This window comes from Amblyraja radiata, chromosome 17 (assembly GCF_010909765.2).
Source record: "Amblyraja radiata isolate CabotCenter1 chromosome 17, sAmbRad1.1.pri, whole genome shotgun sequence".
NCBI classification, from domain to species: domain Eukaryota; kingdom Metazoa; phylum Chordata; class Chondrichthyes; order Rajiformes; family Rajidae; genus Amblyraja; species Amblyraja radiata.
Window position 1 is genome coordinate 13270959 of NC_045972.1, and position 27350 is coordinate 13298308.

At 41.2% G+C, this 27350-nt stretch overlaps 1 protein-coding gene across 1 annotated transcript in view; it reads left to right on the forward strand.

Moving 5' to 3' along the window:
* The window catches only part of gan (gigaxonin), a 59663-nt gene extending 33111 nt beyond the window's left edge, over nucleotides 1–26552 (forward strand). Inside the window, exons 10-11 of the mRNA XM_033035763.1 lie at nucleotides 24478–24587; nucleotides 25129–26552. Coding sequence (XP_032891654.1) covers nucleotides 24478–24587; nucleotides 25129–25325 — 307 coding nt within the window. The 3' untranslated portion in view covers nucleotides 25326–26552. The remainder of the gene's footprint in view (nucleotides 1–24477; nucleotides 24588–25128) is intronic.
* Nucleotides 26553–27350: the final 798 nt, after the last annotated feature.

The following is a 27350-nucleotide window of genomic DNA, read 5'->3' on the forward strand; positions in this document are numbered from 1 at the left end:
AATTTCTGATGTTCTGAAACTTAGTTATTTATGCTCAAATCCAACCTAACTCTGGTTTTTACTGGTTAAAATTTGTTGGTTTGTTAGGATACGTTGTACCCAGAAACAAGAGCTAATACAGGACCGCTGTTTCCTGTCCAGACCTCACCAAATTTGCTCACAAAACAACCTGTACTGCAAATAAATAAATAAATGTAGATGGAATAATTTCTTCTTGAATACTGGGCCCAGATAACCCTCCTGTCATATTTTACAGGTTGCTGTTCTTGACTGGATCAGAAATCTGTTGGGGATGCATGAAAGGGTGAAAGTTGAGATATGTGCTTTTTGACAAACGTGAAAGAGCAGTTCAGGTACAAAATCATGACCAAAGGTCTTGATATAGAATGTCACGCATCTCAGTGATAGAGGATAGATCGGGTTCACAGTCATAACCAATGTGGAAATGTTCCACACTAGAGGGGATAGTTATAAGGTGAGATGGGGAAAATGTAATGGAGTTGTATGAGGCAAGTTTTATTTTAGATAGGCCTTGATTTGTTGTTGCTTCTGATTGCGGTGCAAACTTCAAAAGAAATGCTTGCTGGCTGGTAAGTATATAATTACTTTGCCAGCTAATGTTGGGAGGATTACAATTCTGGCAGACAACAACATTGGGCTATCCTCCCAGGCATTAACTTGGCCCTGGAGACTTTCATTATGGCTATGTTTACTTAATATATTATTTATTATTCTTAATGTAAATCCATGTGTTGAGCTTGAATGTGTAGTCATATTTATACAGCATTAAAATCGGCCCTTCAGCCAAACCCATTCATGCCAACCAAGGTACCTTTCTGAACCACTTCCATTTGACTATTTGGCCCATATCCTTCTCATTCTTTTCTATCCATGTACCTGGAATTAAAAGTTGTAATTGTATCTGCCTCTACAACTTCTTCTGGTAGTTTGTTTCATCAGTCAGAGCATAGAGTGTAGAAGTTGGGAGGTTATGTTGCAGTTTTACAAGATGTTGGTGAGGCCGCATTTAGAGTATTGTGTTCATTTTTGGGCACCATGTTACCTTATAGAGGTGTACACAATCATGATAGGAATAGATTGGGTAGACGCAAAGAGTCTCTTGCCCAGAGTAGGGGAATCAAGAACCAGAGGACATAGGTTTAAGGTGAAGGAGGAAAGATTTAATAGGAAACTGAGAGGTAACATTTTCACACAAAGGTGGCGGGTGTATGGAACGATCTGCCAGAAGATGTAGTTGAGGCAGGTATTATCGCAACGTTTAAATAACATTTAGATAGCCAGATGGATAGGGTAGATTTGGAGGGATATGAGCCAAACGCAGACAGGTGGGAATAGTGCAGATGGGGGATGTTGGCTGGAGTGGGCAAGTTGGGCTGAAGGGCCTGTTTCCACGCTCTTAAGATTCTATAACTCTATGCCCACACCTGTCCGTTTCATCTCCATTTTAAAATGAATAGAACGATGTTCACTGGTCCTAAAGTCTCCCATAACCACCTCAATGATTTTCCCTGCCTCAACTATCAACCGAATGTCGTGTTGCCCTCTCACTAATGCTTGAGAAAACATGCCTGGACACACTTCAATTCTGCCCCTATGAAATCCCTTAGCATATGACAATCCCAATCAATATTAGGGAAGTTAAAATCATCAACTACTGCAAGCTCATTATTCTCTGCAGCTGTCTTTGATCTCGCTTTGCATTTGCTTCTCAAACTCCCAGTCTATTGGGGGGCCTACAGTGCCGTATCAAAATAATCACTGTTGTACACTTTAAATAACCCAACTGGACAATACGTAGCATCTGTATCTTGGAACACTGAATTGCCAGTCCTACCACCTCTCAGCCATGTTTCTGTAATATCTATAATAGCACAAATTCCATGTGCCTATCCATGCCTGAATTCATCTGCCTCATTTGAGAGGCTTTGTGTATTAGAATAATTCAGTTTAGATATAAGATCTTCCTCTATCATTGTCCTGCCCCTGCCTGTCCTACGTACTGAACCTACTTTCTTTAACTTCGATATTTGCCTCAACTTTCTCGTCTGGCACACAGGTGCTTTGGATCGCACCCCCTGCCAAGCTACCACTACCTGTATTTGTAAAGGGTCTCGACCCAAAACGTCACCCATTCCTTCTCTCCAGAGATGCTCCAGCTTTTTGTGTCTCCCCTGTATTTGTATAGTCCCTTTACCTGCAGTAAGGCATACCAAGGCACATCTCAGTAAGGTTATTAAACAAAATGTGAAGCGCAGCAAACAAAGTCAGGAGCTCTTTGGACAAATTCCAAGTATGTGGTCATGATGATAAAGTTTTTAAGAATCTTCATAAAGGAGGCAAAAGAGCCAGAATGGCAGATATTTGAGGACGTTTAAGGAAATAATTCAAGAACTTGGGTCATAAGATCACAAGTAATAGGAGCAGAATTGGGCCTTTCGGCGCATCAAGTCTACTCCGCCATTCAATCATGGCTGATCTATCTCTCACTCCTACCCCATTCTCCTGCCTTCTCCCCATTCTCCTGCCTTCACTACCAAGAACTTGGGTTCCTGGTAGCGGAATGCCTGGCTGCCCAGATTGGAGGCATTAACATCTTGAATACTGAAAAGCCAAGAATCGGTGGAGTATAATTATATCTGTGGCTTGTTTGGCTGGACATGGCGAGGAGCATGCAAAGATATGAAACAACATAGAGACCAATAAAATCAGCACTTTTTGATGTAAGTAAGTAAGTTTATTGGCCAAGTATTCACATACAAGGAATTTGCTTTGGTGCTCTGCCCACAAGTAACAACATGACATACAGTGACAGTTACGAATGACTCAGAAAACACTACACATTAATAATAATAAAACATTAATGATAAAATACTGGGATATTGAATTTAGATAATTGGTAAAACGGATGATTTGTAAACTGGACCTTAGCATTCGAGTTTATTTATGAATTCAAGTTTACAGAAGCTATCCTTTGAAACATTGAAGCCTAATGGTAACTTGGATTTAGTTAAGAGTAGATATTGGGCAGTAGATTGGGCAGTTGAAATGGGGCTTGAAATTGGTAATGCTGGAAATAAGCATTTTTGGTTATGTCAGAACATGGTTTAAAGCTTATCAAAAGTTCTTTCCGTGGCACCAAATTTGCATTTATGGCCTTGCATGAATGCCACCAAAAGGGGTGGATTTTTGGCTTGTGAATGGTAATTAAAGACTGTCCCGTGATTTATTCTTGCCTTCTGTTGGTGGTTCCTTATGCTATTTTATGGTGTTTTGATAAATTATTTAAATCTAGTTTTAAATGCTTGATTATTCAAGATATTTAAACACTTTTTGTAGGCCTGCCATGAGGGTGGGGCCTCATCTGAGATTGATTCTCTGACTGCAAAATGCACTGTCTTATGATCCAGCCCAAAGGCTTCCATCTTCCTCGTACTTAGTGGCAAGAAATGCCTCTTCATGCATTGCTGGATGGCAAACCAACAGTCTGACAATTGGTGCACAAAGGGGATAATGGCGAAGTAGGCTACTACGCAACTGTGCACACGTTGGACTAAAGCGCCAAGCGGGCGTGTTTAGTTTTGAGATGCAGCGCAAAACAGGCCCTTCGGCCCAGCGAGTCTACACCGACCAGAGATCCCTGAACATTAACGCTATCTACACATTAGGACCAATTTACATTTATACCAAGCCAATTTACCTACACACCTGCACGTCTTTGGAGTGTGGGAGGAAACCGAAGATCTCTGAGAAAACCCATGGGGAGAACGGGTCTCCGGCGCAAATACTCGGGTAAGGCAACGACTCTACTGCTGTGTGACTGTGCCACCCCATCTGGTAAATGGATGAGAAATAGAATTGTGCCAAGGGTAAATCCTGGAGAATCAGCATAAGTATGAAGAGCAATAGGACCAGTTACAATTTATACTGTCTACAACTAGATAGATAAAATATGGAATTGTGTAAGTAGAGTCTCACCATGATGGATTATAATCGAGGTAATGAAGAACAACAATCTTCCTGCAGCCTTTGGGATTTTGAAAAGATTTACAGCAAACATGTTAGAATGAGTAATATTACAAGAATGGCAAACAGTACATTTCCCCTGTACCAAATGTCAATTCTTCCTGGATTCAACATCCTAAAACAATGTTGTCATTGTTGTTTCTGCTTGTAAACATGTCCACATGATAAAAAACATGATGTACTCTGCAGTTAATGCCAGTACAAAAATAAACCCAATGTTCCACATTCTCACAGAAATACAAGTTTTCTTTTTGTAAAATGTGCGCATCATTCTACGTCATTCCATCAATGACGGTTTTGAGATACAACGTGGAAATACGCCCTTCAGCCCACCCTGTCTGCGCCGACCAAAAATCACCCGTAATCTAGTTACATCTTACACACTACGGACAATTTAGACAATAGACAATAGGTGCAGGAGTAGGCCGTTCGGCCCTTTGAGCCAGCACCGCCATTCAATGTGATCATGGCTGATCATCCCCAATCAGTACCCCGTTCCTGCCTTCTCCCCACATCCCCTGACTCCGCTATTTTTAAGAGCGCTATCTAGCTCTCTCTTGAAAGCATCCAGAGAACCTGCCTCCACCGCCCTCTGCAACAGAGAATTCCACAGATTTACAGAAACCAATTGACCTACAAACCTGCACGTCATTGGAACGTGGGAGGAAACCAGAGCACTCAGAGAAAACCTACGCAGCCGCAGGGAGACCGTACAGACAACACACCTAGTCAGGATCAAATCCAGGTCGCTGGCGCTATAAAGCAGCAACTCTACAGCTGCTCCACTGTGCTGCCCTGTTATAAATTCTTGGAGTATGACTGTTGCAGCTAATCTTGTTATCTGAATTTCTGAAATAAAGTAGTGTTGGGATTATTAGCTATCCGTTGTGCCCCAAAATGGAATGTCACTTTGAAGTAATGCAGACTAAACAGTGTATAACTGGATGGAAATTTGGTAAATATAACTGATGTAGGAAAAAACAATCTCGGCCAACAAAACTATACTGTATCTGTTAGAACTTGGCAGCATTTTAGCTTCCAGCATTGAAGGCGATGGGACCAAAATGCAGCATGTCCTTGCTGATAGGATCATATCATTGCAGACTTGCCCAGTTTGGTCTTGAAATAATGGTGGACAATTAATCAGCTAATGGTAGAAATACTACCATAAACATCCCGATTCTTAATGATGGAGCACAGTACATGAGTGCAAAAGGTAAAAGAAAATGTTTTTTCCTCATTCTAATGTTCTCAGTCTCTCAATAGGCAGTAACTAGATACCCGGGTTCGATCTGACTACGGGTGCTTGTCTGTACGGATTTTTTAAGTTCTCCCTGTGACCACCGTGGGTTTTCTCCGAGATCTTCGTTTTCCTCCCACACTCCAAAGATATACAGGTTTGTACGTAAATATAAAATTGTCCCTAGTGTGTGTAGGGTGGTGTTAATGTGCGGGGATCGCTGGTCGGTGCGGACTCGGTGGGCCGTAGGTCCTGTTTCCATGCTGTAAGTCTAAACTAAACTAAATTAAATCCCGGGCATCACTCCAGTGGTTCTGCAGGATCCATTTTAATCTGCCTCGTCAATGACGTTGCCTCTGTCATAAGGTCAGAAGTCAGGATATTCACTGCACGGTTCAATTCCATTCACAATCCCCTAATGAGGCTATCATTACCTTCAAACAGAAAGATCTAAACAATATTATTACAGAAATTGATATATGATGAATAATGTACAATTGATGCCAGGCATTAACCATCTCCAACCTACCTAATCGCTCCCTGTTAATATTCAATAGCTTACCAACACAAAATCTTCTATTGTCATCATCAGGTAATTAAATCTTGAGCTTAAATAAAAGCTAATGGTAACACTATTAAGTGTTGACCAAGAGGCTGCTAGATTTTTGTTTAAAAAAAAAACCCAGCTTGTTTGCTAATGTTCTTCATAGTAGAATATCTGCTGGCAGACACAAAATGCTGCAGTAACTCAGCAGGACAGGCAGCATCTCTGGAGAGAAGGAATGGGCAATGTTTCGGGTCGAGAACCTTCTTCAGATTGATGTCAGGGGAGATGGCTGGACAAAGATAGAATATAGTCGGAGACAGTAAGACTAGTGGGAGAACTGGGAAGGGGATGGAGGGAGAAAGCAAGGCCTATCTGAAGTTAGAGAAGTCAATGTTCATACTGCTGGGGTATAAACTACCCAAGCAAAATATAAGGTGCAGTTCCTCCAATTTGAACTCTGAGAATGGAGGAGGCCGAGAACAGAAAGGTCAATTGGGAGGGGGAGTTGAAGTGCTGAGCCACCAGGAGATCAGCTTGGTTAAGACAGACTGAGCGGAGGTGTTCAGTGAACGATCGCAAGCCTGCGCTTGGTCTCGCCGATGTAGAGAAGTTGACACCTGGAACAGCGGATATAGATGAGGTTGGAGGAGGTGCAACTGAACCTCTGCCTCACCTGGAAAAGCTGTTTGGGTTTGGAAGAGGTGCAATATCTGGTGTCCTTGAGTAGTCTAGCTTATATGGGACTTCATATCCATAGAAGTTAGATTGTGTTTTCACAAAAACACAAGGTCTAAATTTCGAAAGATATTGGAACGAGATGTTTGGGAATCCCACACCATTGACAAGTCCCTCTCCCAGTTGCATATCATGCTGACTTGGGAAAACCTGGCAGATATTTCATCAACACTTTGTCAAAATCCTTTAAATCATTATCCGGCGGTCTTGGACTTTCACCACAAGAATAGCAATGGTCCAAGGCAACAGCTCACCATCTTCAGGGCAGTTTAATTATGGGCCTTGCCAACAGTGTCCACATCCGTAAAGTAGAGACGTAAAGCAAATTAGGGGTGGCGCAGCAGTAGAGTAGCTGCCTTGCAGCGACTGTGACACGGAGTTCAATCCTGACTGCGGGTGCTTGTCTGTGTGGAGTTTGTACGTTCTCCTCGTGACCGCGTGGGTTTTCTTCGAGATCTTAGGTTTCCACCCACACCCCAAAGACGTACAGGTTTGTCGAGCTTAACTTTAATTGGCTTAGGTTTTTTACTTGGTATAAATGTAAATTGTCCCTATTGTGTGTAGGCTTGTGTTAATGTGCGGGGCTGAAGGGCTTGTTTTCGCGCTGTATCTCTAAACTAAACTAGAGCATGAGAGTTATTCCTGGCCAAATCTCTCTCCCTCCATCATTAAAAACAAAAGTCTAATATTTATCACATTGCTGTGTGTGGGAGCTACATAGTGCAAATTGGCTGTCTTACTTCCAACATTCCAATTGTTATTGCACTACAAATGTACTTCATGGGCTGTAACTGCCTTTGGGAGATATGGTGGTTGGTTAAGGTAATTTATAAGTACAAGGCTTTTCTTTCATTGACCAAAAGCTCTTGATTTGGTGAATCATCTTCATGCAAGCAAAATTCTCTCACTGTTCCCCGTGTTCTTTTACCTCTATTCTCAATACATTGGTCTGCATGAAAATTTGTAGGGCTGGTGGTTCGCATCCAAGCTTTGTTTCTATATTTGTGGATAAATAGAGAATTTTGAACATGAACGAAGGAAGTCAACAGTGCTGATCTAAGTTGATAGTTCAGCTTTGAGAATGTGTTGCATAGCCAACGATATTTCGTGTGGGAGAGGGACAGCACCTCATATTTCGCTTGGGTAGTTTACACCCCAGAGGCATGAACATTGACTTCTCTAACCTCAGATAGCCCTCTCTCCATTCCCTTCCCTTTCCCACTTCTCCCACTAGTCTCACTGTTTGTGCCTACATTCTATCTTTGTCCCACCCTCTCCCCTGACATCAGTCTGAAGAAAGGTCTCGACCCGAAACGTCGCCTATTCATTCCCTCCAGAGATCCTGCCTCACCCGCTAAGTTACTCCAGCATTTTGTATCTACCTTCGATTTAAACCAGCAGCTGCAGTTCTTTCTTACACATTATGGCCTGTTTCTAAGATCCATTTGTTTGGCAAAACAACTTAAACTCTTATATCCTCACTGATGTGACTGCTGCAGATATTTCCGTAATTCGAGATGTTCTGTGGTTGGATTTGATTGATTAACAGAAATGTATTGACCTTGTCACACAAGTTTTACAGTAGAATGGACAACTTTCAGAATGAGCACTACTATGTATTCCTTGTATCCTATCCAGCCACCTAAATACATTCAGCTGTAGGTTCGTGAATTGTTCAATTTTCACCTAAATATGTTCATCCATGTCCAGTTTGTACAAACTTTGCTCTTTTTGTCTAATATGTGCTGTAGATATTTCCTGACATTTACATTGATTTCTTCATTATCTCTGACAGTTCAAATGTTTTTACACCCTCAGTTCTTGAAAAAGAAAATGTGGGGTAAATTTGCACATATTTGACAATGAGAATAAATTGATACATTTGTTTAATATTGTCTAATGTTTACAATAACGGATAAATTATGTTCTGAAAGCTCAGTGTGTGTATCAAAATGTGGAAGAACTCTTGCATTTTTGATATAAGAGTTTAAGTTGTTTTGTCAAACAAATGGATCTTGTGTCTCTTTCTACCATCAACCAACTATCTATATTATTCCTATTAATAATAATAATAATAATAATAATAATAATAACTTTATTTATAAAGCACTTTAAACAACTGCAGTTGCCACAAAGTGCTGTACATGAGAACTCATGAACAAAAAGCTATTACAAACAATTAAAAACCATAAAACGAAGGATTATAAAAAACACACTAAAAATTAAAAGACATTAAAAACCCATTACCTATTACCAACACTATTACCCAATATACGGCTACAGGCTTCTAAACCAGGGTGTTTCAGGTTGTTCTTTAAATACATGATTGTTGTGAAATTATCTGTCGCTGGCTATGCAACACTTTCTCAAAAATGCATTATCAATTTAGATTATTCACTGAAGCCTTTATTGGGTTTAACTCTTAAAACGTCTCTTGAGGTAGGAATGCTTCATGAAGCCCAGAGAGACGAGAGAGAGGACTATAGAAAGAGGCTGAAAATAAGTCAAATAGAAATGCAGCAATCATTGAGGAAACCAGGGTCATGCAGAGGGAAAAGGTCAAGACTAACACAAGTTCAAAACCACATGCACAAACTTTGAAGGAAGTGAGGAGAGGTGCAATTACCAAAGGAATTTTTTTTTTCTGCAGGCATTGGACACCATAGATTACAGTGCCCTCCATAATGTTTGGTACAAAGACCCGTCATTTGTTTATTTGCCTCTGTACTCCACAATTTAGGATTTGTAATAGAAAAAAAATCACATGTGGTTAAAGTGCACATTGTCAGATTTTATTAAAGGGTATTTTTATACATTTTGCTTTCACCATGTAGAAATGACGGCAATGTTCATACATAGTCCCCCCCCCATTTCAGGGCACCATAATGTTTGGGACACATGGCTTCATAGGTGTTTGTAATTGCTCAGGTGTGTTTAATTGCCTCCGTAATGCTAAAAAATAAGAGAACTCTCAGCACCTTGTCTTTCCTCCAGTCTTTCCATCATCTTTGGAATCTTTTATTGCTGTTCATGCAAAGATTATGCAACAAAATACTGATCATGGCTACTTTCATTTACAGGACATTGCTGTGTCCAAAAAATTATGGACACATTAACCGCCACTGGACAGTCCCCGATCTCCGCCCCCCCACCCCCCCCCCCCCCCCCCCCTGGCCTGCCCGGTCTCCCACCTGTTCTCCCCCCAACCCCCCCCCCCCCCCCCGCCCGTCTACCGCTGAAAAAAGACAAAATATCGGACCCAAACTATACTCACTGAATCTACAGTTCGATTTAAATTTATAGCTTTCGACCTTTGACAGATCCCATGATTCCTTACGTTTTGCGGAATACCGAACTCGCTTTTTTAGTGGAGCACCTTTGAGTGGGAACAAATGCAAATTCGAGCAAATGTACTACAGAAGTATTTTTGTGGCAGGTAATATGGCAAATCTAAGGGAATTTGTCACTCAAAAAAAAATCTGGAGCTCAGTTCAAACTCCGTGGCCAGTTTGTAAATCATAAAATTGGTAGGTATTTAAGATGATTTTTGCAGCTGTTCAAAATAAAACCTGTTTTAACAGCTGCAAAAAGAAATGTCAGTGCTCAAGTTTTAAAGAAAGATTATGATTCCATGTTTAAAGTACATGACATGCAATGTTTTCAGATAATTTGGCCCTTGATACTTTTGGTGGGTTTCCTTTTGGTGTTTTCCAAGATCACCTCCAAAATAACATTCCTTTTCCTTAATAGCATTCTTACAAGAGCCCAAGCACTTTCTGGCCTGTTTTAGTCCGCTGTCAATCCAGAAAAGAGCATCTAGTTGTTGTAGTTGAGCAGCCAGACATTTTAAGTATTCTCATAAACAGGAAGAACAACATTTTTAAAAAAAATTTAAAAATGTTTCATGGATAATGTTGTCGGGGTGGTAGGGTAACTAATTGTGAGGACTAGAATTAGGGATGTGTTTTGTGCTAATGTGGTGACAGGAAATCACAGACAAAGTCTAACAGGAATGTCATTGATTATGTGTGCACCTTGCATTGTAACAAAAATTCACAAATGTAGTAAAAGCGCCCATAGATCTTATCTAGAAAATATTTTGTTTAGTTTAGTTTGCAGATTCTTCGCCCCACTGAGCTTGCGCTGACCAGCGATCCCCACACATTAACACTACCCTACACGCGTGCACACATACGACAATGTTTTACATTTATACCAATCCAATTAACCTACAAACCTGTACATCTTTGGAGTGTGGAAGGAAACCGAAGATCTCGGGGAAAAGCCACGCAGGTCACGGGGAGAACGAACACACTCCATACAGACAAGCACCTGTAGCCAGGATCTCTGGGGCTGTAAGCAATAACTCTACCACTATGTCACTGTGCCGCCTGTAAAAATGTATTTTTCATCTCTAAACTGCAGTGCCAGAGATCTGGATGTCTAAGACCATGATTTGCAAAAGGTCAGTATGCAGGTATGCAGGCATGCAAGTATGCAGGCATGCAAGTAGAATCCTAACAGAATATTATTGTTTATTGCTGGGGGAATTTAATACCAAAATTGTATGGTTATATTTTAGTGATATAGGGCTTTAATGCATTCCATTTGGTCTGTGTATGTTATTAGTCTCCTTATTTAAGGAAGGATTTTAATGCTTTGGAAACAATAAAGAGGCAGATTGTGTTATGAGAAAGATTTGACTGGTGATGTTTCTGTCCAGTGAAGTCTGGAAGAGTGAGAGGGCACTTGATTAAAATATATAAAATCCAGAGTAGTCTTAAGGTTTAATTTAGATTATCTTTTGAAGGCACATATAGACCTACCTTAAACATAAGGAATCACCCACTGGATGATGTGAATGTTGTTCTTGGAGTCATGAATCTTTGGAACCTTAAAGAGTTGTGGAAGCAGTGTTTTTAATGTTCTTGCAAGGAAGAGCTAGGTGAATCCTTCATGACCAAGAGAGGTCTCTTTGTACAACTAAATCAATGACAATACAAGTAGACCAATGAGTCATCGAGACTGAAGTGTCCTTGTTTGGTTTCAAATCCATTTCCTAGCAGATTACAGTAGAGGCTTTCTTGAACTATCATGCATGTTTGAATAGAGCACCAGCATGAACGATTAAATCCTCTACCTCCTTAACAGGAACAGAATTAAATGCATGCTTTGATACTTTACCTCAAGAGTGGCAGAGGTCATGCTTGTATATTTGTTAAAACTTAAGGCAAGTAGATTTCAAATCACGGAACAACTTCATCTTGCAAGATCTGAGTGGAGGCACAGACCACATCAGCCAAAGACTTGGTTGTTTAGTAACTTAATTTTACCAGTTGAGATCAAAGTTGTGACATCTTATTCATGGACCTTTTGTTTGCAACTTAAATTAAGCAGTTTGCCAAATATTTATAAAAAGTACAGAAATATCCTGAACTAAATCAAAAATGAAAATGAAAAAACTTCAAGCCGTAAATATATACTTTGAAAAAAAAAATCACTTTGCAAAATATTTTAAAGGGGATTAGAAGACACATATATAAACACTTTCTCTTGGGGCCCAAGAGTTTGATAATCAGTAATAATAATTATGTATTGTTCCTCTCAAAAATAATCTTCCACACATTGTGTTACCAACCATAAGAAATTTGGGTTGTTTTGAATTATAATCAAATTCCTAACTGGTGTAAATACATATGAAATCAAGTGATTTCACATGATTCAGTAGGATAATGATAATAATAATAATACATTTTATTTTTGGGCGCCTTTGTGATGGCGGGCTGAATTCATGATAGAAACATTCCCTGACACCCGTACTAATCAAGAATCTTATCTATCTTTGCCTTAAAAATATCCATTGACCCGGCCTCCACAGCCTTCTGTGGCAAAGAATTTCACAGATTCACCACCCTCTGAGTAAAGAAATTCCTCCTCATTTCCTTCCTAACAGAACGCCCTTTAATACTGAGGCTATGACCTCTCGTCCTAAACTCTCCCACTAGTGCACGTAATTTTGGTGTGTCTAAAAGCTAAGTATGCATTGAGAATGTAAACCAGACCCTTATCGATGTTTTAAAAATGTTGAACGCAACAAAAAAATGCCTTGAGAAAAGGTATATCGGAAGCTGCAATGACTTAATAAAGATTCAGCTATCTGAATTAATGCTTTGTGGTTATCCCAGGCCTCATTCATTCTTCAGACAGAACATACAGTTTGCCACAACAGCTTGGTTTCATATCAGGAAACGAACAGGGAAACAAACTTTCCACAAATATCAATTCTTCCCACTGGTGCCATGGCAGAATTTCGGGAAAATTATTTTTCAAAAAAGTTTTACAAGCCCTTCAACGAGTGATGCCCTCTATTATCTCGTTAGACCAAACAGGGTTCATACCAGGCCGACAGTCTTCCCACAATACTAGGCGTCTCCTTAACATCATCCATTCACCGAGTAGTGAGACCCCGGAGATAGTGGTCTCCCTCGACGCCGAAAAAGCTTTCGACAGGGTCGAGTGGAGGTACCTATATGAGGCGATGGACAGGTTTGGCCTCGGTAACAGTTTTATTCTTTGGGTCAGTCTATTATACTCGTCCCTGGTGGCCTCAGTACAAACAAACGGCACACTGTCGCCCCACTTCCCCCTTCAGAGAGGTACCAGACAGGGTTGCCCGTTATCACCACTTCTGTTTGCTGTTGCGATAGAACCCTTGGCGGTCTGGTTACGCTCAGAGAAGGACTTTAAAGGTATTACACGGTTCGACACAACTTATAAAGTCTCATTGTATGCGGATGACCTGCTCCTGTACATCTCGAACCCAGTCAGCTCTCTCCCTGTGATTACGAATATTTTAGAACGGTTTGGTGCGTATTCTGGTTATAAACTTAACTACCAAAAGAGTGAGCTATTACCGATTAACTCATTGGCTAAGCAGCTCCCTCGCTCTTTAACCTCATTCAAATGGGCAGAGGACGGGTTTCGCTACCTCGGCATCTTTATCACAACACCCTTATCTGATATGTTCCGCACAAACTTTCTGCCTGTGGTTGAGAAAGCTGAAAGAGATTTTGACCGCTGGTCAGTTTTACCGCTATCCCTCGTGGGCCGGATAAATCTGATCAAGATGGTCGTCCTACCCAAATTCCTGTATCTTTTCCAGCACGTCCCTATACTTATCACTAAATCTTTTTTTGATAAATTAGAAAGGACAATATCTAATTTTTTATGGGGTAGCAAACCGGCTAGAATCCGAAAGGCGATACTGCAGTCTCCTAAGAGTGACGGCGGTTTGGCACTTCTTGACTTTAGGCAATACTATTGGGCAGCTAACTTGCAAAAACTCCTGTATTGGATGAATGATGATTGCGACCACCTACCGACCTGGGTACACATGGAAAAGGCGAGTTCACATCTCCCGTTGCGGTCTGTCCTTTGCTCCCAACTCCCCCTTCCTATGACATCTGTGGGTGCAGGCCCAATTGCGTCCCTCTCGCTCAAGATATGGAGTCAACTCAGGAAAAATTTCGGTTTACAAGGCCCTTCCATTTTGACCCCACTGCTTAAAAACCACATCTTTAAACCTTCAAGTACAGACCACGCATTCAAAACCTGGCATAGCAACGGTATCAGTAGTATCAAAAACCTATACAAGGATGGCATCTTTTCGTCTTTTGCGGAGCTCTCGTCCAACTATAGCCTCCCAAACTCCCATCTTTTTCGTTTTTTCCAGATTAGGGATTTTGTGAAGAAGACATTCCCCCATTTCCCAAATCGCCCCCCTGAAACCCTGACCGATGCCATCTTAGCTCTAGATCCCAACCGGAAGAAATGCATCTCTGTTTTGTATAACTTGTTAGGGTCGGTTATATTGAAACCTCATACCTCATTAAAAGCTGCGTGGGAGGGTGAGCTGAATACGAAACTAACAGACCAGCAATGGGACTCTGCCTTGGATTTGATCCATTCTTCCTCCATATGTGCCCGTCATGGCCTAATCCAATGCAAAGTCCTTCACAAAGTCCACTACACAAATACAAGATTATCTAGAATTTACCCTGCTGTTAGGGACACCTGCAACAGATGTAATCAATCTCCTGCCAACCATAGCCATATGTTTTGGTCTTGCCCTAAGCTAGCAGCCTTTTGGAGGAGTGCTTTCGACTTGATAAGCAGAGCCTACGGCCAGACTATTCCTCCAAACCCACTGTCAGCCATTTTCGGTACCCCTCCCAACACCAACCCCACTGTTGCGGTGAAACGGGTTCTAGCTTTTACAACCTTGTTAGCCCGGAGACTGATCTTGCTTAACTGGAGGCTCACCTGTCCCCCGACACACAACCACTGGATTAAGGAGGTGCTTTACAATTTATAGCTTGAAAAACTTAGGTTCTCTCTCAAAGGCTCTACCAAGACATTCCTAGATAAATGGAACCCTTTCTTGGAACTTGTTAACTCTCTCAACTTGTCCCCGGACTCGGAAGAGGACTGAGTGCTCTCCACCATTGTTCTGCTCTACTGCAGCTGCTCTCCCCTTAACCCCCCACACTTATTTATTTAATTACTTACTTATTTACTGTTAGTAGTGACCCCCTTTTTTTAATTCTTTTTTTTTTAAAGTACTTTTTGTTTCGTTTATCTTACCACATTTGTGTGGATGTGTATGTATGTGAGTGTTGTTTGTCCCCGTTTGGTTCCGACCTGATTCGGGTGGGTTGAAGGTGGGTAAGGGTAAGGGCTTTGAGGGTCGCTTACATACTGTTGCACAATTATGCCTTGACTGTCACTGTCTGTTATCATTGTATGTATGCAAATTGCTGTGAAATTCAAATAAAAAGATTTAAATCAAAGTTTTACTTCCCCCAGAGCTACAGTTTGAATGCTGAAATATTTTCAAAGGGAACAAAACGGAGAAAGAAACGAGAACTGAGATTAACTGTTTTTAATAGGAGATTCTGATAAAAAAACAGAAATACTGATAGAAATCTAAATCAACTCCAACTTTCTTTGACCTGATTGCACAAACGACACAAGTTTCAAGATTGAGACCGTTTGGATAGAAAATTCTTTCTGCAAGAACTTGTTGACATCGTATAACAAGGTTAAAATATTTTATTTGGTATCCCAGACAGTTTATAACTTATGAACATAGTTCACAAAATAAATCTTTTTTTTCCATTTACAACTAATGTTAGCTTGGAATAACCTATGACAAACTATATTTATGGATTTAATTTAATACTTTATATTAAATGCTTTCAGTTGGATATCTGGTTGACATCCTAAATAGTATCACTTCCAAGATTATACACTTAAAAACTAAGATATCCTTCATGGCTTAACAATGGCAATAAATACCAATGATTAATGATGTGAATATAAATATGTATATAACATGCAAAATTTGAATAGCTTAATTTGTAATTTGAGTGTCTCGCCTAAATGGTGTCCAATTATTCCTCAATGTTTCTCAATTCCATCAAATTAAATTGCATAAGTGAAAATAATAAATTAATAGACAATTCCATCATCATGAAACTGCTTATAAATTGGCTATTTTCATTTATTTGCAGTTTCCTTTCATCGTTTTAGCTGCAATTCCCCACATGATACAATTTAATAGTAGTTGCTACAGCAAAATAAAAGTTCCTTAGCCACACATTTTTAGAAAAATTGAAATTGCATACTCTACAAGTCTTTTTGGTCATATTGCTACCCACTGTATAATGGCATGCAGCAGAGCCTAACCAATCAATTATTTTAGACCCAGGTGCTGAAGTATGAGTTAATTCATTTTAAATTTGTATCTCCATCTTAACTGTATTACTTGATGTACTGTGAAGACATTTTTCGTAATAGAGGAGCAGAGCTGGTAGAGGGGTGGGGATGCGACAAAACCCAGGACAGAAGATCAGTATGAGAATTGAAAGGGATGTTAAAATGGTTTGCACCAGGGAGATCCAGCAGGCCTTGTGGGACCGAGCCTGTGTTTGGCTAAATGATTGCCTAGGCTACGCTTTGTCTCGGTGATGTAAAGAACCGGACATTAGGAGTATCAAATATGGTAGATGAGATGAGTTTAGACCAGGTACATGTGAATCTCCATCTCACCTGGAAGAGCTACTGGGGTCCCTGGATGGAAGAATTTTAGAGAAATGTGTGCCATCTGATATTCTGCTTGGGTAATTTACTACCCTGTGGAATGATCTCCCCCACCCTGGTCGCTTCCATTTTCATCCCTTCCTCTGACTTCACAATTCTCTTCTCTCCATAGCTCATAGGCTTTTGTTTCCTTTCATCTCTGGCCTTTGTCCGGCTACCTGCCAATCCAACCACCGCCGCCCTCACTGGTATCCACCCATCACTTGCCTGGCTTTGTCCTTCCCCCTTCTCTTCCAGCTTTTGCCCAATGAGTCTGCAGGGTCCCAACCCGAAACATCACTCATCCTTGTTCTCCAGAGATGCTGAGTGACTCTGGCATTTTGTATTTTTGCTGTTTATAAATATGTTCCCCAAAAGAATAGAGACATAAGAGATTGCAGATGCTGGAATCTTGAGCAAAAAACAAAGTGCTGGTGGAACTCATCGGGTCAGCCATCATTGTAGAGGAAAATGGTCGGACAACATTTTGGGTCAGGATCCTTCCTCAGATGTTGCTTGTCCTGCTGAGTTTCTCCAGCACTATTTTTTTGCCCAAAAAAATATTGTGCAATGTTTGTAGGTGAAGTTTCTTTATTCAATTATACCTTTTCATAACGGTACTTGGCAAAATACTGGTAATAATTATTTTTCATAATTCTGTCATATAATTAACATGTCAAAAGTAATCTCAAGGTTCAAGGTCAGTTTATTGTCGCATGTACCAATTAAGTTACAGTGAAATTCGAATTGCCATACTAAAATAAGAGCAACAAGATGCATAACTACATAAAAGTCAACATAAACATCCTGTGATGGAAACACAAACTTCCTATGATGGAAAGCAATAAAGTCCAACCTTCTTCCTCTTGTATTCTCCCGCGGTCAAGGCAGTTGAACCATCCGCTGTGGCGGAGAGCGAAGCTCCCGCAGCCAGCGGTCGAAGCCCCCCCGTGTCAGGGCAATCAAAGCTCCCCCATCAGGGCGGGCGAAGCTCCTACGGCTTGCGTTCCCGAATCGGTCTCTAACCAGAGACCGCGAGCTCCGTGATATTAAAGTCTGCAGGCTCCCGCGGTGGAGCTCTCGAAGTTGGTCTGCAGCAAGGGCCGCCAACTCTTCGATGTTAGGTCGCAGTGCGGACAGAGATATGATATGGGGAAAAAATCGCCCCTCCGTCGAGGTAAGAGATTAGAAATTGTTTCCCCAACTCCTCCCCCCCCACCTCCCACATTAAACAAGCGAAAGAAGACTAAAAACATACATTTAACACATACAAACCAACAACAAAGAAGGAATGGACAGACAGACTGTTGGCGAGGCAGCCATTACTGGCGCTACCCGGTGGTTATACTAGAAAAATGATTTCTATGCACTTGAATAAATATAAGAACACCATGATACCTTTCAGTTCATTAATCTGTCATTGGTCATTATTTGAACAAAAATTGGATAATTTAGCTAACATAATTGAATGTTTGGATCGTGACAAAGAAAACAGTTAATATTTGCATGACCTTTCTTCATACGTCATAATATTTTTTAAATTAATTTAACATGCTGCACTTCATTCAATTGCAGATAGTTTATGGGTTTGTTCATCTCAGGTTGGAATCAAAGGTTAACAATTTAACATCTATGAAGCTGCTCTTCCAACCATATGAAAAGCTCTGATGAAGTTTTTAGTATTAGCATTCCTATTAAGATGTTTTACATCTTTTCTCCTTAATCACTGGAGCCACCACAAAGTTCTTATTTAGTAAGAAAGAACTGCAGATGCTCGTTAAAATCGAAGGCAGACACAAAATGCTGGAGTAACAGCGGGATAGGCAGCATCTGTGGAGAGAAGGAATGGGTCACGTTTTGGGTCGAGATCAGCCTGAAGAAGGGTCTTGACCCGAAACGTCACCCATTCCTTCTCTCCAGAGATGCTGCCTGTCCCGCTGAGTTACTCCAGCATTTTGTGTTTATCTTTAAGTTCTTCTATAGTTTCCGTTCAATTTATATTTTCAAAAATTACTACATTCCTTAAGTTTAAATACAGGTACGAGCATGTTTAAGTGAAGGTTATTACAGGCAGATAGCAACAATGGGTCATCTGTTTTACACGAACGAACGCGGGAACGAACCCGGGACAGCGGACGCCCCCGATGACGAGGCTGGGCCATCTGTGCTGGCTCGCTAAGGTCCAAATGGGCCGGCTTCAAACGAGCCACAGACACAGTCTCCCGCCGACCCCCCCCCCATGTCCAAAATAAAAGTAGTAGGCCCATGTTGCAGCTTCCGAAAGGGGGCACTCATATGGGCGCTGCAAAGGACCGGTGGGCGTTGTGGCGAAGAAAGACATACAAACAGTCCATGAGAGCCGGCGGCACATGGGAAGGAGCCACGCCATGGCGAGACGTCAGGACAGGCAACAGGGCGCTGACCCTCTCCCGCAAACAGACCAACACAGACGAGGGTGGCTCCAGGGACACACCAGCAGCCGGGATAAACTCCCCAGGAACGCTAAGCGGGGTGCCAGAGACCAATTTCGCAGAGGACGAAGCCAAATCCACCTTTGGGGCGGTCAGAATGCCTAGCAAGACCCACGGCAACTCATCCATCCACTCGGGACCCGTGAGCGCGCCTACAGAGTCGCCTTGAGATGGCGGTGGAACCGTTCCACCAACTCATAAGACTGGGGATGATAGGCCGTCGTATGGTGAAGGGACACGTGTCAAACAAGTGACATTTATTAGATTAACACAGAACAGCTCTCAAAACCACAACAAGGTGAAAGGGTGTTACCAGCAGTATATATACCCCAGGGGAGACCCGTGATCCATTCTTCCTGCCAAACCAAGTCATATGACCCTACCCCCAGAGCCGAGGGTTCGCACCACGAGTGGCTAACCACCAGGGGCCGCCACACTACGTGTAAAATGAACAGTGAATCTGCTTTTATCCCGCAATACCCACTCAATTATTTTCTAGAAATATGATTGGAGAACCAACGTGTGTCGGAAACTAGCTATGTCTTTTAAATAAAATATTTCACCACTTTACTGAAATCTTTAGTTTACTTTATTAGTTTAAAGATACAGCATGGAAACAGGCCCTTTGGCCCACTGAGTCCACGCCAACCATCGATCACCTGTTCAGACTAGTTCTGTTATCCCACTTTCTCACACACTCCCTACACACGAGGGACAATTTACAGAGGCCAATTAACCAACAAACTTGCACGTCTTTGTAATGTGGGAGGAAACCAGACCACCCAGGGGAAACCCATGTGGTCACAAGGAGAACGGGCAAACTCCACACAGACAGCACCCGGGGTTAGGATCAAACCTGGTTTATCTAGCGCTATGAAGCAGCAGCTCTACCAGCTGCACTACTGTGCTGCTTGTTAGGACTTTTAGATTTTCTGTTTATTAAAGCATTTATTTGCCATGCTTTAGTCCTGAGTCTTCAAATAAGCATCTGATTTCTTGTACCACACAGATATAGAATGCGATGGAGATAGTTACACAACGCTTAATTGTCACATGTACCAAAACGGAACAATGTAACAATTCTTGCTTGAGGCAGTATAACAGGTCTGTAAGCATAGTAACATAATGAAACAAACAAAACAATGGCCTTTCAGTAAGTTCATTCATGGCTGATCTGATATTTGCCTCGGCTCCACTTTTCTTCCCATCTCCGTTATGATAATCCATAAATGTGTCTATCTTCGTTATGAATATAATCAGCGTCAGTGTCCACAACTCCCTGAGGTAGAGTGTTCACAAGCTTTGCAACCATCACCAAGATGAAAAAATTCCTCATCTATCTTAAAGGGACACTTCATTATTCTGAAACTGTATTCCCACAAGGGGAATATTTCTTCGCATTCATCCTTCAAGCAACAGACTTTGTGCTTTTTATTGCTTCATTCTTCTAAGCTCAACCTTCCCTCATAAGACAAACTCCTTCATCCAAGGAATCTACCGAGTGAACCCTCCCTGAACCGCATTTGATGTTCAGAACGAGAACAAATTAGAGAGGCTTTCCCGTCAATGTACTCTAATTTATGACTTTTATGTTCTTTGTCGTAACCTTGTGGATAGTAGCAAAATTGTATTTTGTTATAGACCTGAAGCACAAGAAATTGCAGAAATGAAAAGGGCTATTATTTTGTCTTCAAATTACCAAAAATATGTGTGATTTTATTAACGGACGTATTTCAGTTCCACATTAAGAATCTAGATAGAAAACAATGTATTTGTTTAAACTGCATTGTCATTTAATTTTTTATTATTTAGTAAGAGTCATACAAATTATTCCATGAACACGTTATCTTTTTTGAAAGACTTTGCACTTAATATAAATCAGCTGAAAATAATTATTTTTCCAAGTGAGGGGACTACTTGAAGTTGATGCATTATATCTTCTGTTGCCAGTATGTGTCAAAGTGATTGTCAAGGTCTTACCAGAATAAAGATTAATACAATGTGGGAAAATCATATAATTAAAACTGAACTGCTTTGGCTTGCTTCCCATATTTCTGTATATATTTCAGAAGGATCAGGCCAGCGATAATTTTGTCTCAAAGTTGGATACCATTTGCTGTTTTTTCATAATGGACATCTGCACGTGTTTACTGAGTTCTTGCTTGATTTTTTCTGACCCTTGGAAAAAGTTGTTGCCAGATCCAGTTAAACAACATAAGGTTCATATCTAAATGTTCACATTTGTGCCTTTATGCTTTCATTTGAATGTTTTTTTTCTATCCATGATGGCTTCCTTCTGTGTCCCGCGAGCCACATCATAGTAGATTTACGCAGCGTAAAAACAGGCACATCGGCCCACAGTAACCACACCACCAACAAGTTTCTATTGATACTAATCAAACATGCATATGAATTAAATTATGATGGATCAAATGAGATTTTGTTATTTTTAAGTTTGAATTGAAATGGAATGGAATACTTTATTGTCACACGTGACTAGGCACAGTGAGATTCTTTGCTTGCGTACCCAAGGTAAACAAATAGCGGCCACTTACGGCGCTGACAAAGTTACAAAGCACGCCGGCTCCTCCTTTGTTCTTCCCCCCCACCCACAGCCATTCCCCCACGCCATTGTCCATTGTTTCCCCCCCCCCCCCTCCCTCACGGCGGTCCCCTCACGCCGGGTTGTCCATTATTCTCCCCCCCCCCCCCCCCCCCCCCCCCCCTCACGACGGTCCCTGGAATATTGAGGCTGTGTAGAAATTGACCCAATGTTTAAACCCTAAAATCTTTTTAGGCCATATTTTCTGCATTCATTGCATAGTGAATAAAGCCATTTATTTTTGTTGATAATTTTCTCTGTTTCTCACAGCTTGTATAATAGTAATTAAACTAAAAGATATTATGAATAAGTGGTTTTACCTCTGAACTGAAGCACTGCTGGAATATAACGTGATATTTGTTTGCTATAGGGTAAACAGATGACATGGGTTTATTTGGAGTTTATCATTAAATAGCTGGGCTTTGTGACCTTTTGGGGGTAAATACACAAATGTTGCTAAATGTATTAATATTTTTCAACTTTTTCTTGCCGGTTTTACAATGGATATTTGCTTTTTACAATTGTCAGCGGCACTGTCGTGCCAACAATGTTCTATTATAATGCAGAACAGTAGTATCACATTTGGTTAATGGGATTTTGTTAGATATTTTCAATAGGTTCAAAATCCCTGTGAATCAGTGGGAATTTAAGTGTTTAGATAATGAGGTAAGTCTGTTAAGACTTGAACAGAAAAGCATATCCCATTCAGAATCCAACCTTTCTGTCCTGGGCCTCCTCCATTGCCAGAGTGAGGCCCAGCGCTAATTGGAGGAACAGCCCCTCATATTTCGCTTGGGTAGTTTGCACCCCAGCGGTATGAACATTGACTTCTCCGATTTCAGGTAGTCCTTGCTTTCTCCCTCCTTCCCCTCTCCTTCCCAGCTCTCCCCCCCCCCCTACATTAGCCTGAAGAAGGGTCTCGACCTGAAACGTCACCTATTCCTCTCCATAGATGCTGCCGCACCCGCTGAGTTTCTCCAGCATTTTTGTCTACTTTCCCTTTACTTGTGCTTAATAGAATGCATCACATGCCAGCATGTTTAAGGTCACACACTCTTAACAGGCCACAATGCATGTCCAATATTGACCAATATTAAATTAGTAAAACTACAAACATGTACTTTTTGAAATGTCAAAAACTATGCTTTCATCTGTAGTCAATATTAAACCATTTCTTGAAATGCACTCAGTTATTTTGTATGTGTACTGGCCCTGCATTTATCCACTATTGGACTATTTTCAAATGAATCAATTGAAAAATGTTAAGGACTGGAATTTGCTGCATTGGTGGTTAACAATGAACAGCGAAGATATCAAATTTTAAACCGCAGATATGCTAAGAAAATACATACAGTATGTCCTGGTGATGGATAGGAAGTGGCTCAACCATAGATCCAATATGAACCTGTTTCAATGAGATATAACTCTGAAGTACATTTATCTTTGATTTTAATGGAAATGGAACTGGTTTCTGGAGAAATGTGGATATCCCTGTGTATACTTGAATGGCCTGTGACCTACACTGGAAACACAAACAAGAGTAGGCCAACAAGCCTCTCAAACCTGTGCATCCATTCAGCATAATCATGGCAGACCTATGCTGGCCTTGTCTCCTCTTCTGTGCCAGTTACACATAGCCATCAATTCTTTAAGAAAGAACTGCAGGTGCTGGTTTAAATCGAAGGTAGACACAAAATGCTGGAGTAAAACAGCGGGACATTCCTTCTCTCCAGAGATGCTGCCAATCCTGCTGAGTTACTCCAGCATTTTGTGTCTGCCATCAATGGGACGACAGATGGCACAATGGGCTAAGTGTTCGACCGGAAGGTGGCCGGTTCGAATCCCGCTTGGAGTGCATACTGTCGTTGTGTCCTTGGGCAAGACATTTCACCCACCTTTGCCTGTGTGTGAATGTGTGTGAGTGATTGGTGGTGGTCGGAGGGGCCGTAGGCACAGAATGGCAGCCACGCTTCCGTCAGTCTGCCCCAGGGCAGCTGTGGCTACAGAAGTAGCTTACCACCACCGAGTGTGACTGAGGAGTGAATGAATAATGCGATGTAAAACGCCTTGAGTATTAGAAAGGCGCTATATAAATCCCATCCATTATTATTATTATTATCAATTATTTGATCCTTTCAAATATTTATCAATTTTCACCTTAAGTGTTTCTAATCGCCCGACTTGCCACACCCTCTGTGACAGAGATTCACTGTCAGCCAGAGAAGAATGTACACATCCTGGACAGACTTTCTGGAATTCCGGTACCATTGTGAAGTTGACTGTGTGTGCTCTACTGCTGTGGCATAAGTGTTAACAGTTTTAGCTTGTACTGTGAACTGCTCTCAAAATAAAGGAGTGTCCCAACCTGAAACATCACCGATTGATATTCTCCAGAGATGCTGTCTGACCCACTGAGTTGTTCCAGCACTTTGTGCCCTCTCATAGAATGTCAATTGAATGGTGCTACGAACAAACCACGCAGTCCAAATCCTTTGGTGCTCCAGATTTATATTGCTTATAATTCATATAAATATCTGTAACAACCAAATCTTCTGTGACAACAGTACTGCGACTACTGTGAAATATTGCTTTGTGTTCATTATGTGATTTGGAATCAATACATAATTGGTACATAGATTATCAGCTTGGAAACCTGATTGTGTCTTTAGTGTGATTCATTTATAATATTGTTTTGCAGATGGATATATTTGAATGACCAGACGCTCTGCATCCCAACAAGCTCTTCTTTCGTATATGGTGCTGTGCCCATTGGTGCCAGCATTTATGTTATTGGAGATCTGGACACAGGTGAGTGAGTGTCTGGATGTGAGTGTTTGGATTGAGCCACTTTTTGAAAAAGCATAAATTATATTTATGCAACAATGTACTACTATGTTTTGGAGGCTGCATTGATCGGTCGGTACAGGTTTCACCATCCTGAGTTGGAAATATACTGCTATCCGTTCTCATAACAAGGTCTAAATCGTGGAACTTCCCCCCCCCCCCCCCCCACCACAGGTTGGAGTCCCTTCAGGAGAAAACCTACAGCGGTTCAAGTAGCTCACCCCCCCATCTTCTCTCAGACAATTGAGAGGTAGACAATAAATGTGACTTTGCAACTAATTGACAGATCCTGAAATTTAATTGACTAAAAAAGGTTTCTGAGAAATGTGACTTTTGCATTATTACCATAAAAGGAGTCTCCCATAATGTTCTATATGGCAAAACCTTCTGTTTTTGATGGCTTTCAACTGGATATGTTATATTTTGGAAAACTTTCACTTCAACATCTTCTCTCCAATTGTAGCTGGAAAAGCAACATTTGACATATTTTCTCCATTACTTCTAGGCACACAGTATGACTTTGTCAGAGAATTTCGCAGAAGTACAGGAACCTGGCATCACACCAAGCCATTACTCCCTTCCGATCTCCGTCGAACAGGTTGCGCAGCACTACGTATTGCAAATTGCAAGCTCTTCAAACTACAGTTACAGCAAGGTCTTTTCCGCATACGCATTCCCTCTGTAGGACCAAATGGAACATAATACAAATAGCCAGAGGGTACTCTATTTAAGAACCAAACATATATCACATAATAGAGGATAAAGTTGCTAACTCCTTGTTACAACTGGGTAACGATTAATACTATATCCTGCAAGGGTAAAGCATTGGTACACATTTTTGTGTGATCCAGGGTAGTTATGCTTGTTTTTCTTTATTCTTTGAAGCCTCTGTCATAGTATTCCTAACTCAGTAGAAATAAAACTACAAGACATTAATGAATGGTAAAACCAAAACTTTAGCTTTCTGAAGTAAAACTTAATCATCAGCATTATAATATAATCCTGAATGGATTTATACTAGGTACAATATTAAAAGGAGATGACAGCTTGAAAAATGTAAAAATGATGTAGAATTCTGGAGAGACACTTTCTCAGAAGGATGAGTTCTGTTCTCATGTTAATGTGGTAATTTCTACACACATTTTTACCATGTAAAGAATAATTTTAAAAGCTATATTGATTATTAACTTATCTTAAAACCAGCATCCACCTTGTGTTGGACCATAGGACCCGAACATCCATGATAAGGTGAAGAAACTAATGGGTGATCGAAATGGCTACAGAGATTTTATTTCTGAGAAGAATTGAAATTAAATTGGTGCACTTTAGACTAGCTCTATCATGGAGTAGGATAAAGTTGTTAGCATCACACCAATGACTTACACTTGCAACTTATTTCCACAGATGATATTAAAATGAATAATGAGTCAATAGGAGATGGTTACAACAGTCTTGTAAAGTTTCTGACTGCATCCTGAACTTGAAATAGTTTACAATTGTTATATGAACAAGACTTTCTTCTTTCAACTTCCTGTTAAACAAGTTGTGTTGAATACTCTGTGGTTATTCTTTATATTTCTATATATATATTACTTGAGATTAAATTAAGGTGTGAAAGGTGGTGCTAAAGGGTTGAAGTGCAAAGTACTATCACAGAGCCCCTTCTGTGTCATTATTATTGTACTCTGTCTAATTTTTATCATTTTAATTATCTGTTTTAAGTCATGATTTTATATAATGTATGCAATGAACCATGAAATACTTTTGTTCACTGGAAATATGGGTGAGTTCATGTTAACCCATCTGGATATCAAAAAGCGGCAAATGCTGGAAATATGAAATAAAAAACATCAAATGTTGGAAACTTTCAACCGGTCAGGTAGCATCTGTGGAAACATAAAGAGAGTTGATGTTTCATGTCTGAGATTTTTTTAAAAAACTGGGAGTCAAAACAAGTTAGTTTCAGATGGAGGAGGAATGGGTAGAACAAATGGAATATCTGATAAAGTGAAGGCAGACAAAAATGCTGGAGAAACCCAGCGGGTGAGGCAGCACCTATTGGCCCGAAACGTCACCTACAATACAATACAATACAATACAATTCAATTTATTGTCATTTGGACCCCTTGAGGTCCAAACGAAATGTCGTTTCTGCAGCCATACATTACAAAACAAAAAGACCCGAGACACAACACAGTTTACACAAACATCCATCACATCGTTGTGATGGAAAGCAAAAAAAAACTTATCTCTCCACTGCACTCTCCCCCCCGATGTCAGAGTCAGAGTCAAAGTCAAAGCCCCCGGCTGGCGATGGCGATTGTCCCGCGGCCATTAAAGCCACGCCGGGTGATGCAAGATCGCGCACCGGGTCTTGGTGTTAGAGCCCCCGGCGTGCGCTCGCAAAGTCCCGCGGCCATTCCAAGCCGCGCGGGGCGATGGTGTAAGGCCCCGCTCCAGGTGCTCTTCAACCCCGCAACTCGGGCGGGAGAAGTCGCCGTTGCAGAAGCCCCGAAAAGCGGTCACCCAGCAGGGACCCGCGGGCTCCCGGTGCCGCCGTCCGCCAGACCCGCAGTTGCAGCCTCCGAAGCTCCGGAGGTCGGGTGGCAGCAGCGCTCCACCACAGCTCCACCCGCTCCGGACTCGGCCAGCCCCGTGACGGTGAGTAGTCGGCAGCTCCGCAGCTGGAACCCCAGGTCGTTCCTGTTGGAGGCCGCTCCACGTTGC